At 46.2% G+C, this 18,159-nt stretch overlaps 1 protein-coding gene across 1 annotated transcript; it reads right to left on the reverse strand.

Annotated features, from left to right (window-relative positions):
• Positions 1 to 15,012: 15,012 nt before the first annotated feature.
• Positions 15,013 to 17,830, reverse strand: LOC124009419 (extensin-3-like). The gene is made up of 3 exons (XM_046321236.1): positions 17,814 to 17,830; positions 16,459 to 17,550; positions 15,013 to 15,439 (listed from the first exon to the last, which is right to left on the reverse strand). Exons 1-3 carry the CDS (start codon positions 17,828 to 17,830, stop codon positions 15,013 to 15,015), a joined length of 1,536 nt encoding a protein of 511 aa, XP_046177192.1.
• Positions 17,831 to 18,159: the final 329 nt, after the last annotated feature.

The raw sequence follows: 18,159 nt of genomic DNA on the forward strand, positions 1-18,159 counted from the left end.
TAATCAGCATGCTCGAGTCCTTAAACGCGCGCCAGTTTCTGACAAACAGCAGAGCTGGCGCGATGGATAATTGCGTTTGTGCTTCTTGCGCATCCCTATCCTCCGTCGTGCAAGAGGCTGCTGCTCCCTCGCCTCATTTGAGAGGTGCCATTTTTCATTTCTCTGAGGCGCTTGTCATTCCTGTCACGTGCTGCTGGTCTCCTCGAACCTGTTTTTCCTCTCCACAACATTGTTTTTGACAATGGCTTTTCCGTCAAAATAATTCAGCGGCAAGAATGAATAACTCCTCACTGAGAAAACATTGCCAGCCTTTAAGTGTGGTCTAACAGGTCTGGTCCATTCCGAGTCAGTCCTTGTCATTTTCAGAGGCAGGTTTGTAGGCACTTTTAGTGTGCTGTTCCCCCACTGCTGTGCGTGTTGTTCTGATGATGGTGATAATGATAGCCCCAGAGGAACCCTGGTGCTCAGGGCAGTTTAAACCTTGTCATGACACCTGACTGTATAAACGTGGCATGTCTGTTTGTTTCATCGTCAGCAGCAGAGGTTCCTGGCCTCCCAGGCAAACAGACACGGGGTCAAGAGAAGCGCTGGTCTCTTGCCATGTTCAGTCCACGTACTCCTGTGTGGCGCTTGTTTTTATTGCCGAGTCCTTTATGGGTGGTCACTAGTTACCACGGCTACAAAGTCATAATTATGGCTTAAACCCCGCCTATTTCTACTATTTATCTTCTATATCAGATTTTAAACCTAACCGTAACCACACTCCTAACCTTATGCCTAACCCTAACCTTAAATTAAGACCAAAAATAAAATGTTTTCATATTTTGTTTTTTACAATATAGCCTATGTAGACTTTGTGGCTGTGGTAACTAGTGACAACCTTTATTAAATGGTGATCATCATGCCCTGTAGGACTGGGAGTGGATTGCTCCTCCTTTATTCTTGTTTTTTCAGGGTATCAAAAGGATTTTGAGTGCCTGCTGGTTTTAGTGCTTGGTATTGTTTGTATGAACTAACATTTGCAAAACTAACCAATGCAAAACTCTTTTTGTAATTTTATACATGGCAGTGTGGTGGAGGGAGCAAACACTGATTCATGTATCCAACATCAAACGACCAGTTTATGACATACACAATTAAATGGAGTTCAATATAGATTCATCACATTATCGGCAGTACTTATGGAAATAGGCTATCTCTCTGCTTGCCTGTCTGCCTGTCTGCCTGTGGGAAGGGAAGGGGATAGTAAAGTACAGTGTTTTTGGAGGTTTGAAGTGTCTCAGAGGACTGCAGGGTTTTTGACATTCATCAGCAGGCCCAACTCAGCCAGGCCCAGACTCTGCACCGAGGCGTGAAGTTGTCTTTCTTCTCCTAGATTTCCACTGAATCTCCCCCGGGACGACCTCGGCCCATCGTCCACCTTCCCCTTTACCTCCCCAGGCCCATCCAGGCCCGGTCCGATCAATGCCGTCTTCCCCCTGGCCTGAACGCCCACCTGGTACATGGTGGGAAGGGGAGGTATTAATTAAACATCCCAGAGCTCGTTACTCAGGTCCAGCCCCTCAGCTTCCTGCCTCTTTACTGAGTCTGCAATTGTAATTCAGGCTGGAAGTGAATGTGAGGGTAATGAGAGAGAATACGGAGATGAGGGGAGGACACCATTGACAGATGATCCGGAGGGATGGCTAAAGAGACGATCTGATATGTGTCAATGTAATCAAGATATGAAATTATTGTTATTTTCAAGTATAATCTATTTTTGGGCTTAGTTGTAGTCAATTTTCAGTGTGCAAATTATTATAATTATGTTCCGGCCCCCCGACCATCAGCTCCGACAAAAATCATCCCGTGGCTGAATCTAGTTACCTTCCCCTGTTCTGATGGTTTCCCCACTCACACAGAAACACATGTATGGTAATGTATGGCACCCTATTCCTTATATAGTGCACTACTTCTGGTCAAAAGTAGTGCACTATATAGGAATATGGTGCCATTTGCTACAGTCTATGACTCTTCTCCATCGCGGACAGGAGGAAACGTATAGAAGGACCAGGTCAGCAGATCATGGGAGCTTAGATTGCAGTATGAGTCACATTGACTCTGTGTCTGGACATTGTAGTGATAGGAATAATGACAGTTACTACAAAGACTAGCCCTTACTGCTGCTCGATCGTCCTATTTTTCTAACTTAATTGAGGAAAATAAGAACAATCCGAAATTCCTTTTTGATACTGTGGCAAAGCTAACTAAAAAGCAGCATTCCCCAAGAGAGGATGACTTGCACTTTAGCAGTGATAAATTCATGAACTTCTTTGAGGAAAAGATTATGATTATTAGAAAGCAAATTACGGACTCCTCTTTAAACCTGCGTATTCCTCCAAACCTCAGTTGTCCTGAGTCTGCACAACTCTGCCAGGACCTAGGATCAAGAGAGACGCTCAAGTGTTTTAGTACTATATCTCTTGACACAATGATGAAAATAATCATGGCCTCTAAACCTTCAAGCTGTATACTGGACCCTATTCCAACTAAACTACTGAAAGAGCTGCTTCCTGTGCTTGGCCCTCCTATGTTGAACATAATAAACGGCTCTCTATCCACTGGATGTGTACCAAACTCACTAAAAGTGGCAGTAATAAAGCCTCTCTTGAAAAAGCCAAACCTTGACCCAGAAAATATAAAAAACTATCGGCCTATATCGAATCTTCCATTCCTCTCAAAGATTTTAGAGAAGGCTGTTGCGCAGCAACTCACTGCCTTCCTGAAGACAAACAATGTATACGAAATGCTTCAGTCTGGTTTTAGACCCCATCATAGCACTGAGACGGCACTTGTGAAGGTGGTAAATGACATTTTGATGGCATCGGACCGAGGCTCTGTATCTGTCCTCGTGCTCCTAGACCTTAGTGCTGCTTTTGATACCATCGATCACCACATTCTTTTGGAGAGATTGGAAACCCAAATTGGTCTACACGGACATGTTCTGGCCTGGTTTAGGTCTTATCTGTCGGAAAGATATCAGTTTGTCTCTGTGAATGGTTTGTCCTCTGACAAATCAACTGTACATTTCGGTGTTCCTCAAGGTTCTGTTTTAGGACCACTATTGTTTTCACTATATATTTTACTTCTTGGGGATGTTATTCGAAAACATAATGTAAACTTTCACTGCTATGCGGATGACACACAGCTGTACATTTCAATGAAACATGGTGAAGCCCCAAAATTGCCCTCGCTAGAAGCATGTGTTTCAGACATAAGGAAGTGGATGGCTGCAAACCTTCTACTATTAAACTCGGACAAAACAGAGATGCTTGTTCTAGGTCCCAAGAAACAAAGAGATCTTCTGTTGAATCTGACAATTAATCTTAATGGTTGTACAGTCGTCTCAAATAAAACTGTGAAGGACCTCGGCGTTACTCTGGACCCTGATCTCTCTTTTGAAGAACATATCAAGACCATTTCGAGGACAGCTTTTTTCCATCTACGTAACATTGCAAAAATCAGAAACTTTCTGTCCAAAAATGATGCAGAAAAATTAATCCATGCTTTTGTCACTTCTAGGTTAGACTACTGCAATGCTCTATTTTCCGGCTACCCAGATAAAGCACTAAATAAACTTCAGTTAGTGCTAAATACGCCTGCTAGAATCCTGACTAGAACCAAAAAATTTGATCATATTACTCCAGTGCTAGCCTCTCTACACTGGCTTCCTGTCAAAGCAAGGGCTGATTTCAAGGTTTTACTGCTAACCTACAAAGCATTACATGGGCTTGCTCCTACCTACCTCTCTGATTTGGTCCTGCCGTACATACCTACACGTACGCTACGGTCACAAGACGCAGGCCTCCTAATTGTCCCTAGAATTTCTAAGCAAACAGCTGGAGGCAGGGCTTTCTCCTATAGAGCTCCATTTTTATGGAACGGTCTGCCTACCCATGTCAGAGACGCAAACTCGGTCTCAACCTTTAAGTCTTTACTGAAGACTCATCTCTTCAGTGGGTCATATGATTGAGTGTAGTCTGGCCCAGGAGTGGGAAGGTGAACGGAAAGGCTCTGGAGCAACGAACCGCCCTTGCTGTCTCTGCCTGGCCGGTTCCCCTCTTTCCACTGGGATTCTCTGCCTCTAACCCTGTTACGGGGGCTGAGTCACTGGCTTGCTGGGGCTCTCTCGTGCCGTCCCTGGGGGGGGGGTGCATCACCTGGGTGGGTTGATTCACTGTTGTGGTCGGCCTGTCTGGGTCCCCCCCCCCCCCTTTGGGTTGTACCGTGTCGGAGATCCTTGTGGGCTATACTCTGCCTTGTCTCAGGATGGTAAGTTGGTGATTGAAGGTTTCCCTCTAGTGGTGTGGGGGCTGTGCTTTGGCAAAGTGGGTGGGGTTATATCCTTCCTGTTTGGCCCTGTCCGGGGGTGTCCTCGGATGGGGCCACAGTGTCTCCTGACCCCTCCTGTCTCAGCCTCCAGTATTTATGCTGCAGTAGTTTATGTGTCGGGGGGCTAGGGTCAGTTTGTTTATCTGGAGTACTTCTCCTGTCCTATTCGGTGTCCTGTGTGAATCTAAGTGTGCGTTCTCTAATTCTCTCCTTCTCTCGTTCTTTCTCTCTCTCGGAGGACCTGAGCCCTAGGACCATGCCCCAGGACTACCTGACATGATGACTCCTTGCTGTCCCCAGTCCACCTGGCCATGCTGCTGCTCCAGTTTCAACTGGCCTGGGCCCTAGGACCATGTCCCAGGACTACCTGACATGAGGACTCCTTGCTGTCCCCAGTCCACCTGGCCATGCTCCTGCTCCAGTTTCAACTGTTCTGCCTTACTATTATTCAACCATGCTGGTCATTTATGAACATTTGAACATCTTGGCCACGTTCTGTTATAATCTCCACCCGGCACAGCCAGAAGAGGACTGGCCACCCCACATATGCTCTCTCTAATTCTCTCTTTCTTTCTCTCTCTCGGAGGACCTGAGCCCTAGGACCGTGCCCCAGGACTACCTGACATGATGGCTCCTTGCTGTCCCCAGTCCACCTGACTGTGCTGCTGCTCCAGTTTCAACTGTTCTGCCTTATTATTATTTGACCATGCTGGTCATTTATGAACATTTGAACATCTTGGTCATGTTCTGTTATAATCTCTACCCGGCACAGCCAGAAGAGGACTGGCCACCCCACATAGCCCGGTTCCTCTCTAGGTTTCTTCTTAGGTTTTGGCCTTTCTAGGGAGTTTTTCCTAGCCACCGTGCTTTTACACCTGCATTGTTTGCTGTTTGGGGTTTTAGGCTGGGTTTCTGTACAGCACTTTGAGATATCAGCTGATGTACGAAGGGCTATATAAATAAATTTGATTTGATTTGATATTCTGGAAATTATTGAAGAGGGTGATATAGATTATGAGACTGAGTGGGTATTGAATGGATTGTATAATGAATATGATCATTTATGATAATTTACAATGTGTGATTGTAGTAACCTGAGAATAGTAAGAGAGAATAAAATATCTCTCTCTCTTCTTGCTCCTTTCTCTCTGTCCTCTAATTCTCAGTCTTTATCTCTCTCTCTCTCTTCTTGCCCTTTTCTGGCCCCTTTCTCTCTGTCCTCTAATTCTCAGTCATAAATTAATCTCACCTCTCTCTCTCTCCCTCTCTCTCTGTTCTTGCCCTTACCTGGGCCTTTGCTCTCACTTTTTGTCTCTTCTCTTCCTTTTGACAGCTGGAGTGCCACAACCTCAAACAACCAGCAGTCTGTCCCTTCGATGGTATTCAGTCTCTGATGTTAAGCTCCCTCGTCAGCACTGCAGCAGAAAGCCGAACAAATATTTATCCGCTGTGTCTCCCCCCCTCTCTCACTTTCCATTTCTGTCACAGTCCCCATATCCCTCTTATTCTCTATCCCCTCTCAGCTCTTTCTCTCTCTTTTTTTCTCTCTCCCATGTCCTCTCTGAATCACAATCTCCATTTTCCTTCCCTCTCTATTTCCCTTGCCCATGCCTCTCTCAATCCCTCTACCCTCCTGTTCTCTCTGCCCCTGTCACTTCCTCCCCCCTATCTCCCCTTCCCTTTCTCCTGTCTCTCCCCCTCTCCTTTTCAACCTTTTCCCCTGCTCCTCTCTCTCACCTCCCCTCTCTCTCCACCCCCCCTCTCTATCTCCTCTCTCAGGACAGATCTCCTCTCATTACATTGATGGTGGTGATGATTCAGTTCACTGGCTCTCTGTTCTCTTCTCTCCCCACTGCCTCTCCAAGACCTTTTTCAGCAGTCTGCTCATGTAGCCCTTTTCTCTTCAAGGGCACAGTGGCAGCATGGCGCCTGGTCCTCTGCCCCTCTGCCCTGTGGATCAAACGTTGGCACCACATACCACTTGACCATTAACCCTAGTAAGAATTGCTACCTATCCGCCTTCAACCACATTCAATACTTTTAACTATGTGAACTATAACACATGCAATACATTAGATGGGATCCTTCTTGTTCCTCTATGATAATGTTGTGTCTTTAATCTCTTACGTCTATTTCCCTCTTACTGTCATGCCATACGTTTCTCTGTGTGAGGATTTATGTTGCCAATATCTGCAATGTCTTAACTGTGATCCTCATGGCTGCTCATTGCCGATGTTACCTTGATCTAATGGCTTGTATGGCTGGCCTTATGTGAGCCTTATTATGGTCCCTTGTTTCTGATCTTTACTGAGTAGAGTACTGCCTCTGCCTCTCTGCCTGGCTAGCTGCTGTCCCTCTCGCTCTATTGTTCTAAAGCACTGCCTTGTAAAGCTGCTCTGCTCTGGTATTTTTACTACGGCTCCATGTTGTCAGTCTTTCACCAGCGTCGTTCCCTAACATGAAACATTAAAGACTTTTTCTCACTGTTCTCGTTTGCTGCTTTCATCTGTTTATCAGTTTACTGCAATCAGTTCCAGGACCTCTCGTATTACTCCCACAAAGACTCTTAGACACACACACACACACACACACACACACACACACACACACACACACACACACACACACACACACACACACACACACACACACACACACACACACACACACACACACACACACACACACACACACACACACACACACACACACACCATCTGTTCTCGATAACTCTCCCTTCTCAAACACATACACAGTCTGGTTGATTGGTAGGATTAATTAATTAATTAATTGGTTTGTTTGTTTCACCTGAGTCTTGTAATGCCTAGCTCTGATCCGGCTGATGTAGCCTTGGCTTTCATCTCACTAATTGGCATATCTGAGCTCAGCTGGGATCCCACCAGAGGGCTGTGTGATTTTGCGAGGCAGGCAGGGCTCAGTCAGCGAGGAGTTAAATGCTGAGTGTGTTTAATGAAGGGTTAAAGCAACAGATTAGAGAACAGCGCAGGAGGTCCTCATCTCTACACTTCTCCTCGTCCCTCTGCTCCGAGACAGCTAGGTATAGTTGGGCCACCCAGGGCGATGGGGGCAAGGTGTGTGGGGGGGGGGGGGCAAGACTGCTCTTGGGGGCAAGGATGTTATCCTTGTATCGCTTTTGTAATGTTTTATTTGGTTAGGTCACAGTTACACAGGGTTTTAAATGGTTTTGTTAATTCCAAACGAATACAGCTGACCCTGTACCCACGTTGACCTCTGACCCCTCCATCTCTCTCCATACCTCTATCCCTTCATCTCTCCATACTCCCTCCTAGAATAGGTCTGCTGTAGCCACACCTGAGGTCTCCGGTCCCACGCTGCTCTGTCCAGGAGTGTCCCTGGTAGCAGCTGTGACACACACACACACTTACACAAACATGCACACACACACACACACACACACACACACACACACCAGACTATATTATTTTTCTAAACATACAGTACACCCACTTTCTGTTCTTTGTTCAATATTTCAACAACAACTACAGAATCAGAAAAGCATTTCTGTCCATTTTTTTTTTACATTTCTCCATCTCCTAGTTATTGTCTTGTTAAAAACTTCTTAGGGATCAAATCCCTTTAGCGGGATCAATTTGACAGCATCCGGTGAAATGGCAGAGAGCCAAATTCAAATTAAATTACTACAAATATTTAACTTTCATGAAATCACAAGTGTAATACATACAAATAAAGCTTAACTTCTTGTTAATCCAGCCACCATGTCATATTTCAAAAAGGCTTTACGGTGAAAGCAAACCATGCGATTATCTGTACAGCGCCCCATCATACAAATGCATGACAAACATTTTTCAACCAGGGAGGTGCGACATGAAAGTCAGAAATAACAATATAATTCATGCCTTTGAAGATCTTCTTCTGTTGGCACTCGAAAATGTCCCAGAAACATCACAAATGGTCCTTTTGTTTGATAAATTGCTTCCTTATATCCCCAAAATGTCAATTTATTTGGCATGTTTGATTCAGAAGAACACCGGTTCCAACTCGCCCAACATGACTAAAAATGATTTTAAAAGTTACCTGTAAACTTGGTACAAACATTTCAAACAATTTTCCTAGTCCAACTTTAGGTATCCTAAAACGTAAATAATCGGTCAAATTTAAAACGGAATATACTGTGTTCAATAGCGGATAAAATCAAAGTGGAGCGAGTTCCAGGTTGTGCGCACCAAACAAAAGAGTCCACTTGGCTTGACACTGAACAGCCCTACTTCTTCATTTCTCAAAGGAAAAACATCAACCAATTTCTAAACTGTTGACAACTAGTGGAAGCAATAGGAACTGCAACCAGGTGCCTCATAAATCTAGTTTCCCATAGAAAACCAATAGAAAACACAGTTAACTCAACAACAACAAAAACAGTACAGAGACAAAGTGGAGTTGCAATTTAACAACTCAGGTACGAGACGTATGTGGCAGGGTCTACAGACAATCATGGATTACAAAGGGAAAACCAGCCATGTCGCAGACACCGACGTCTTGCTCCCAGACAAGCTAAACACTTTCTTTGCCCGCTTTGAGGATAATGCAGTGCCACAGTTGGTTCTCCATTGCCAACGCGAGTAAGACATTTAAGCGCGTTAACACTCGCAAGGCTGCAGGCCCAGACAGAAATGGCTGGCTAGTTAGCGCGCGCTAATTGAATTTCAAACGTCACTCGCTAGCTCTGAGCCTTGGAGTGGTTGTTTCCCTTGCTCTGCATGGGTAACGTTGCTTCCAGGGTGGCTGTTGTGTTCCTGGTTCAAGCCCAGAGAGGAGCGAGGGGAGGGACGGAAGCTATACTGTTACACTGGCAATACTAAAGTGCCTATAAGAACATCCAATAGTCAAAGGTTAATGAAATACAAATGGTATAGAGAGAAATAGTCCTATAATTCCTATAATAACTACAACCTAAAACGTCTTACCTGGGAATATTGAAGACTCATGTTAAAAGGAACCACCAGCTTTCATATGTTCTAATGTTCTGAGCAAGGAACTTATACGTTAGCCCTCTTACATGGCAAATATTGCACTTTTACTTTCTTCTCCAACACTTTGTTTTTGCATTATTTAAACCAAATTGAGCATGTTTCATTATTTATTTGAGGCTAAATTGATTTTATTTCTGTATTATATTAAGTTAAAATAACTGTTCTTTCAGTATTGTTGCAATTGTCATTATTCCAAATAAAAAAAATAAAAATCTGTTGATTAATCGGTACCAGCTTTATTGGTCCTCCAATAATCAGTATCGGTATCAGTGTTGAAAAAATCTTAATCGGACGACCTCTAGTCTGTACCCCGCCCTCCACTACGCAGATCCTCAACACAGGGGCCCCACAAAGGTGGGTACTCAGCCCCCTCCTGTACTCCCTGTTAACCCATGACTGCATGGCCACGCACACCTCCAACTCAATCATCATGTTTGCAGATGACACAACAGTAGTATACCTGATTACCATCAATGATGAGACAATCTTCAGTGAGGAGGTGTGGGCTCTGGCAGAGTGGTGCTAGGAAAATAACTTTTACCTCAATGTCAACAAAATGAAGAGTTTATTGTAGACTTCAGGAGACAGCAGAGTGAGCATGCCCCCATCCACATCAACGGGGCCATAGTGGAGAAGCTGAAAAGCTTCAAGTTCCTCGGCGTACACATCGCTTACAATCTGAAATGGTCCACACACACAGACAGTGTGGCAAAGAAGGCAAAACAGCACCTTTTTCAACCTCAGGAGGCTGAAGAAATTTGGCTTGGCCACTAAGATCCTCACAAACTGCCAAACGCATCACCAGGGGCACACTGCCTGCCATTCTGGACAACTACAGCACCTGATGTCACAGGAAGGCCAAAAAGATAAAGTACATCAATCAACTGAGCCACAGCCTGTTCACCCCGCTATCATCCAGAAGGTGAGGTCATTACAGGTGCATCAATACTGGGACTGAGAGACTGAAAACAGCTTCTATCTAAAGGTCACAAGACTGTTAAATATTCACCACTAGCCAGCCTCCACCCAGTACTCTGCCCTGAACTTAGTCACTATCACTAGCCGGCTACCAGCTGGTTACTCAACCCTGTACCTTTGAGGCTGCTGCCCTATGTACATAGGCATGGAATTATTGGTCACTTTAATAATGGAACACCGGTCACTTTAATAATGTTTACATACTGTTTTACTAATTTCATATGTATATACTGTATTCTAGTCTATACCATCCTATTCAACTATCAAATCAAATAATCAAATCAAGTCAAATTATATTGGCTACATACACGTTTAGCAGACATTATTGCGGATGTAGTGAAGTGCTTGTGCTTCTAGCTCCAACAGTGCAGTAAAATCTAACAAGTAATATCTAACAGTTTCACAACATATACCCAAAATACACGTACATCTAAATATAGAATGGATTAAGAATGTATATATATATACACTACCGTTCAAAAGTTTGGGGTCACTTAGAAATGTCCTTGTTTTTGAAAGAAAAGCACATTTTTCCCATTAAAATAACATCAAATTGATCAGAAATACAGTGTAGACATTGTTAATGTTGTAAATTACTATTTTAACTGGAAACGGCTGATTTTTTATGGAATATCTACATAGGCGTACCGAGGCCCATTATCAGCAACCATCACTCCTGTGTTCCAATGGCACATTGTGTTAGCAAATCCAAGTTTGTCATTTTAAAAGGCTAATTGATTATTAGAAAAACATTTTGCAATTATGTTAGCACAGCTGAAAACTATTGTGCTGATTAAATAAGCAATACAACGGGCTTTCTTTAGAATGGTTGAGTATCTGGAGCATCAGCATTTGTGGGTTCGATTACAGGCTCAAAATGGCCAGAAACCAAGACCTTTCTTCTGAAACTCGTCAGTCTATTCTTGTTCTGAGTAATGAATGCTATTCCATGCGAGACATTGCCAAGAACTGAAGATCTCTTACAATGTTGTGTACTACTCCCTTCACAGAACAGTGCAAACGGGCTCTAACCATAATAGAAAGAGGAGTGGGAGGCCCCGGTGCAGAACTGAGCAAGAGGACAAGTACATTAGAGTGTCTAGTTTGAGAAACAGACGCCTCACAAGTCCTCAACTGGCAGCTTCATTAAATAGTACCTGCAAAACACCAGTCTCAACGTCAACAGTGAAGAGGCAACTCCGGGATGCTGGACTTCTAGGCGAAGTTGCAAAGAAAAAGCCATATCTCAGACTGGCCATAAAAAAGATTAAGATGGGCAAAAGAACACAGACACTGGACAGAGGAACTCTGCCTTCAAGGCCAGCATCCAAATACAGTCCATAATGGCTATACATCCCATCACATATATTTATATATACAGTACCAGTCAAAGGTTTGGACACAACTGGAATGCATTTCAATTAACAGGTGTGCCTTGTTAGAGGTTTATTTGTTTGAGCCTATCAGTTGTGTTGTGACAAGGTAGGGGGGTATACAGACGATAGCCCTATTTGGTCCATATTATGGCAAGAACAGCTCAAATAAGCAAAGATAAATGACAGTCCATCATTACTTTAACACATGAAGGTCAGTCAATATGGAACATTTCAAGAACTTTGAAGTTTCTTCAAGTGCAGTCGCAAAAACCATCAAGCGCTGTGATGAAGCTGGATCTCATGCGGACCGCCACAAAAAAGGAAGACCCAGAGTTACCTCTGCTGCGGAGGATACGTTCTTTACCAGCCTCAGAAATTGCAGCCTGAATTAATGCTTCAAAGACACATCTCAACATCAACTGTTCAGAGGAGACCACATTTTTTATTTATTTAATTTTTTACCTTTATTTTACTAGGCAAGTCAGTTAAGAACAAATTCTTATTTTCAATGACGGCCTAGGAACAGTGGGTTAACTGCCTGTTCAGGGGCAGAACGACAGATTTGTACCTTGTCAACTCAGGGATTTGAACTTGCAACCTTTCGGTTACTAGTCCAACTCTATAACCCCTAGGCTACCCTGCCGCCTCGGCAGGGGCTTCATGGTCGAATTGCTGCAAAGAAACCACTACTAAAGGACACCAATAATAAGAAGAGACTTGTTTGGGCCAAGAAACATGAGCAAAGGACATTAGACTGGTGGAAATCCGTCCTTTGGTCTGATGAGTCCAAATGTGAGATTTTTGGTTCCAACCACTGTGTCTTTGTAAGACCAAGAGTAGGTGAACGGATGATCTCCGCTTGTGTAGTTCCCACCGTGAAGCATGGAGGAGAAGGTGTGATGGTCTGGGAGTGCTTTGCTGTTGACGCTGTCAGTGATTTATTTATAATTCAAGGCCCACTTAACCAGCATGGCTACCACAGCATTCTGCAGTGATAGGCCATCCCATCTGGTTTGCGCTTATTGGGACTAAATCAAATCAAATCAAATGTATTTATATATCCCTTCGTACATCAGCTGATATCTCAAAGTGCTGTACAGAAACCCAGCCTAAAACCCCAAACAGCAAGCAATGCAGGTGTAGAAGCACGGTGGCTAGGAAAAACTCCCAAGAAAGGCCAAAACCTAGGAAGAAACCTAGAGAGGAACCAGGCTATGTGGGGTGGCCAGTCCTCTTCTGGCTGTGCCGGGTGGAGATTATAACAGAACATGGCCAAGATGTTCAAATGTTCATAAATGACCAGCATGGTCGAATAATAATAAGGCAGAACAGTTGAAACTGGAGCAGAAGCACGGCCAGGTGGACTGGGGACAGCAAGGGGTCATCATGTCAGGTAGTCCTGGGGCATGGTCCTCCGAGAGAGAGAAAGAAAGAGAGAAGGAGAGAATTAGAGAACGCACACTTAGATTCACACAGGACACCGAATAGGACAGGAGAAGTACTCCAGATATAACAAACTGACCCTAGCCCCCCGACACAGAAACTACTGCAGCATAAATACTGGAGGCTGAGACCGGAGGGATCAGGAGACACTGTGGCCCCATCCAAGGACACCCCCGGACAGGGCTAAACAGGAAGAATATAACCCCACCCACTTTGCCAAAGCACAGCTCCCACACCACTAGAGGGATATCTTCAACCACCAACTTACCATCCTGAGACAAGGCTGAGTATAGCCCACAAAGATCTCCACCATGGCACAACCCAAGGGGGGGCGCCAACCCAGACAGGATGACCACATCAGTGAATCAACCCACTCAGGTGACGCACCCCTTCCAGGGACGGCATGAGAGAGCCCCAGTAAGCCAGTGACTCAGCCCCTGTAATAGGGTTAGAGGCAGAGAATCCCAGTGGAAAGAGGGGAACCGGCCAGGCATAGACAGCAAGGGCGGTTCGTTGCTCCAGAGCCTTTCCGTTCACCTTCCCACTCCTGGGCCAGACTACACTCAATCATATGACCCACTGAAGAGATGAGTCTTCAGTAAAGACTTAAAGGTTGAGACCGAGTTTGCGTCTCTGACATGGGTAGGCAGACTGTTCCATAAAAATGGAGCTCTATAGGAGAAAGCCCTGCCTCCAGCTGTTTGCTTAGAAATTCTAGGGACAATTAGGAGGCCTGCGTCTTGTGACCGTAGCGTACGTGTAGGTATGTACGGCAGGACCAAATCAGAGAGATAGGTAGGAGCAAGGCCATGTATTGCTTTGTAGGTTAGCAGTAAAACCTTGAAATCAGCCCTTGCTTTGACAGGAAGCCAGTGTAGAGAGGCTAGCACTGGAGTAATATGATCAATTTTTTTGGTTCTAGTCAGGACTCTAGCAGCCGTATTTAGCACTAACTGAAGTTTATTTAGTGCTTTATCCGGGTAGCCGGAAAGTAGAGCATTGCAGTAGTCTAACCTAGAAGTGACAAAAGCGTGGATAAATTTTTCTGCATCATTTTTTCTGCACCTCCAGGCTGTGTAAGGGCTATTTGACCAATAAAGAGAGTGATAAGAGTGCTGCATCAGATGGCCTGGGGCCTCATTTATAAAACTGTGCGGAGGATTCACTCAAAAGGTGGCATATGGATGAAACACAGGAGGTGCCTACCCACAAAAATATTCTGATTTCTAACACACTGCACACACACGTCCCACGCCGGTTTCCCTTTATAAATCTCTATCAACTCGAAATTTGGCGCACGTGAGCGAGCGTCTTGTCCCACCCTTTTTAACGCCCATGGTTGCCTATAAATAGTCAGTGAAATGCCCTAATGAATATTAATCCATACTGACTGCATGACGACAATGACGACAAATCCTGACAGAAAGGCAAAAAAAAGAAATTACACCCAGTGTGAAATGGAAGTTCTTGTAGGGGAGTTTGAAGCATGAAAAAATATATTGTTTGGTGGACACTGCTTTACAAATGCCAAAAAGCCATTAGGTGGCAGCATGTGGCGGACGCTGTGAATGCTGCTGGCTCAGAAGGTCGGACCCTCTCAGAAATAAAAATAAGTGGTCCGACATAAAAGTGGAGTCAAAAAGGTGCAAAGCCTTATGTTTTTGCCACGGGCGGGGGAAAGGGGACACCGGAACTCAACCCCCTTGATGAGCGACTTGCTGGTATTATAGGGGAATTCCTCCTGAGTGGAGTAGTGACAGAGATGGAGGGGAACACGGACATGCAAAACAAACAATTGACATTTTCTATTGTTTTTAGATGCTGCGTGTTCCAGCGGGGTCGGTGGTGCTGCTGCTGAGCAGGAGGTGAGTGTTCCACTGGGGAGGTGGTGCTGCAGCTGAGCACGAGGTGAGTGTTCCACTGGGGAGGTGGTGCTGCAACTGAGTAGGAGGTGAGTGTTCCACTGGGGAGGTTGTGCTGCAACTGAGCAGGAGGTGAGTGTTCCACTGGGGAGGTGGTGCTGCAGCAGAGCAGGAGGTGAGTGTTCCGCTGGGGAGGTGCTGCTGCAGCTGAGCAGGAGGTGAGTGTTCCACTGGGGAGGTGGTGCTGCAGTGGAGCAGGAGGTGAGTGTTCCACTGGGGAGGTGGTGCTGCTGCTGAGCAGGAGGTGAGTGTTCCACTGGGGAGGTGGTGCTGCAGCTGAGCAGGAGGTGAGTGTTCCAATGGGGAGGTGGTGCTGCAGCTGAGCAGGAGGTGAGTGTTTCACTGGGGAGGTGGTGCTGCTGCTGAGCAGGAGGTGAGTGTTCCACTGGGGAGGTGGTGCTGCAACTGAGCAGGAGGTGGGTGTTCCACTGGGGAATCAAATCAAATCAAATTTATTTATATAGCCCTTCGTACATCAGCTGATATCTCAAAGTGCTGTACAGAAACCCAGCCTAAAACCCCAAACAGCAAACAATGCAGGTGTAAAAGCACGGTGGCTAGGAAAAACTCCCTAGAAAGGCCAAAACCTAGGAAGAAACCTAGAGAGGAACCGGGCTATGTGGGGTGGCCAGTCCTCTTCTGGCTGTGCCGGGTAGAGATTATAACAGAAAATGACCAAGATGTTCAAATGTTCATAAATGACCAGCATGGTCAAATAATAATAAGGCAGAACAGTTGAAACTGGAGCAGCAGCACAGTCAGGTGGACTGGGGACAGCAAGGAGCCATCATGTCAGGTAGTCCTGGGGCACGGTCCTAGGGCTCAGGTCCTCCGAGAGAGAGAAAGAAAGAGAGAATTAGAGAGAGCATATGTGGGGTGGCCAGTCCTCTTCTGGCTGTGCCGGGTGGAGATTATAACAGAACGTGGCCAAGATGTTCAAATGTTCATAAATGACCAGCATGGTTGAATAATAGTAAGGCAGAACAGTTGAAACTGGAGCAGGAGCATGGCCAGGTGGACTGGGGACAGCAAGGAGTCCTCATGTCAGGTAGTCCTGGGACATGGTCCTAGGGCCCAGGCCAGTTGAAACTGGAGCAGCAGCATGGCCAGGTGGACTGGGGACAGCAAGGAGTCATCATGTCAGGTAGTCCTGGGGCATGGTTCTAGGGCTCAGGTCCTCCGAGAGAGAGAAAGAAGGAGAGAAGGAGAGAATTAGAGAACGCACACTTAGATTTACACAGGACACCGAATAGGACAGGAGAAGTACTCCAGATAAACAAACTGACCCTAGCCCCCCGACACATAAACTACTGCAGCATAAATACTGGAGGCTGAGACAGGAGGGGTCTGCAGCGTAGCAGGAGGTGAGTGTTCCACTGGGGAGGTGGTGCTGCAGCTGAGCAGGAGGTGAGTGTTCCACTGGGGAGGTGGTGCTGCTGCTGAGCAGGAGGTGAGTGTTCCACTGGGGAGGTGGTGCTGCAACTGAGCAGGAGGTGAGTGTTCCACTGGGGAGGTGGTGCTGCAGCGTAGCAGGAGGTGAGTGTTCCACTGGGGGGGTGGTGCTGCAGCTGAGCAGGAGCTGAGTGTTCCACTGGGGAGGTGGTGCTGCTGCTGAGCAGGAGGTGAGTGTTCCACTGGGGAGGTGGTGCTGCAGCTGAGCAGGAGGTGAGTGTTCCACTGAGGAGGTGGTGCTGCTGCTGAGCAGGAGGTGAGTGTTCCACTGGGGAGGTGGTGCTGCAACTGAGCAGGAGGTGAGTGTTCCACTGGGGAGGTGGTGCTGCAGCTGAGCAGGAGGTGAGTGTTCCACTGGGGAGGTGGTGCTGCAACTGAGCAGGAGGTGAGTGTTCCACTGGGGAAGTGGTGCTGCAGCGTAGCAGGAGGTGAGTGTTCCACTGGGGAGGTGGTGCTGCAGCTGAGCAGGAGGTGAGTGTTCCACTGGGGAGGTGGTGCTGCTGCTGAGCAGGAGGTGAGTGTTCCACTGGGGAGGTGGTGCTGCAGCTGAGCAGGAGGTGAGTGTTCCACTGAGGAGGTGGTGCTGCTGCTGAGCAGGAGGTGAGTGTTCCACTGGGGAGGTGGCGCTGCAGCGGAGCAGGAGGTGAGTTCCGCTGGGGAGGTGGTGCTGCAGCTGAGCAGGAGGTGAGTGTTCCACTGAGGAGGTGGTGCTGCAGCTGAGCAGGAGGTGAGTGTTCCACTGAGGAGGTGGTGCTGCAGCTGAGGAGGAGGTGAGTGTTCCACTGAGGAGGTGGTGCTGCAGCTGAGGAGGAGGTGAGTGTTCCACTGAGGAGGTGGTGCTGCAGCTGAGGAGGAGGTGAGTGTTCCACTGAGGAGGTGGTGCTGCAGCTGAGGAGGAGGTGAGTGCGCCCAGCCATGGTGTCTCCACTGCAACTCGTGTCACAACCCTCCAGCAGCCGTGTCCTCACAGATGCAGTCCTGCAAACGCAAAGAGACACCATCAACGCGACTAACGAGTTTGCCAAGGAGTTGAAGTGGGACAGGCATGGCTTGGTTTCTGAGGGTGATTCTCTGTAGAGCTGGGCCCACTACAGCACAGAGATCCAAGAGAACATCTCTTGGTATTTGGAACCGGCTCATATGCCACTCATCATCGTTGGCCAGTAAATCTAGCTGGTTTCTGAAAATTTGCTCTGAAAATCCGCTCTCTACGAATTCTTCCGTCCACCAAATCTCCCAACAGTGCCAAAGCAGCCATTGTGCTTCATTACACATTGTAATTGCATGCCTTTTAATACCCACCCATTTGATTGTCAAAGCTACCCAATTTTGTAACACCTTCAGGTGTGGCAATTATCCTGATTGTCTCATGACAGGGCCATTGTCACATTGACAGTTCTGCGCAACAAACATGTGATGATATGAAACTGTGCACTTGTATCTGCCCGACTGAGGCATCAAAAATGGCATCATATTAAACAGAATTTGTCCTAGTGTTCACCTTGTTATTAATGAGAATAAATTGTTTAGTAATTACAGATCCAATTAAATATGATTCCCAATTAAAGTGTACAACATATTTGAGGG

This window comes from Oncorhynchus gorbuscha, linkage group LG22, assembly GCF_021184085.1.
Source record: "Oncorhynchus gorbuscha isolate QuinsamMale2020 ecotype Even-year linkage group LG22, OgorEven_v1.0, whole genome shotgun sequence".
In the NCBI taxonomy this organism is placed as follows: Eukaryota; Metazoa; Chordata; class Actinopteri; order Salmoniformes; family Salmonidae; genus Oncorhynchus; species Oncorhynchus gorbuscha.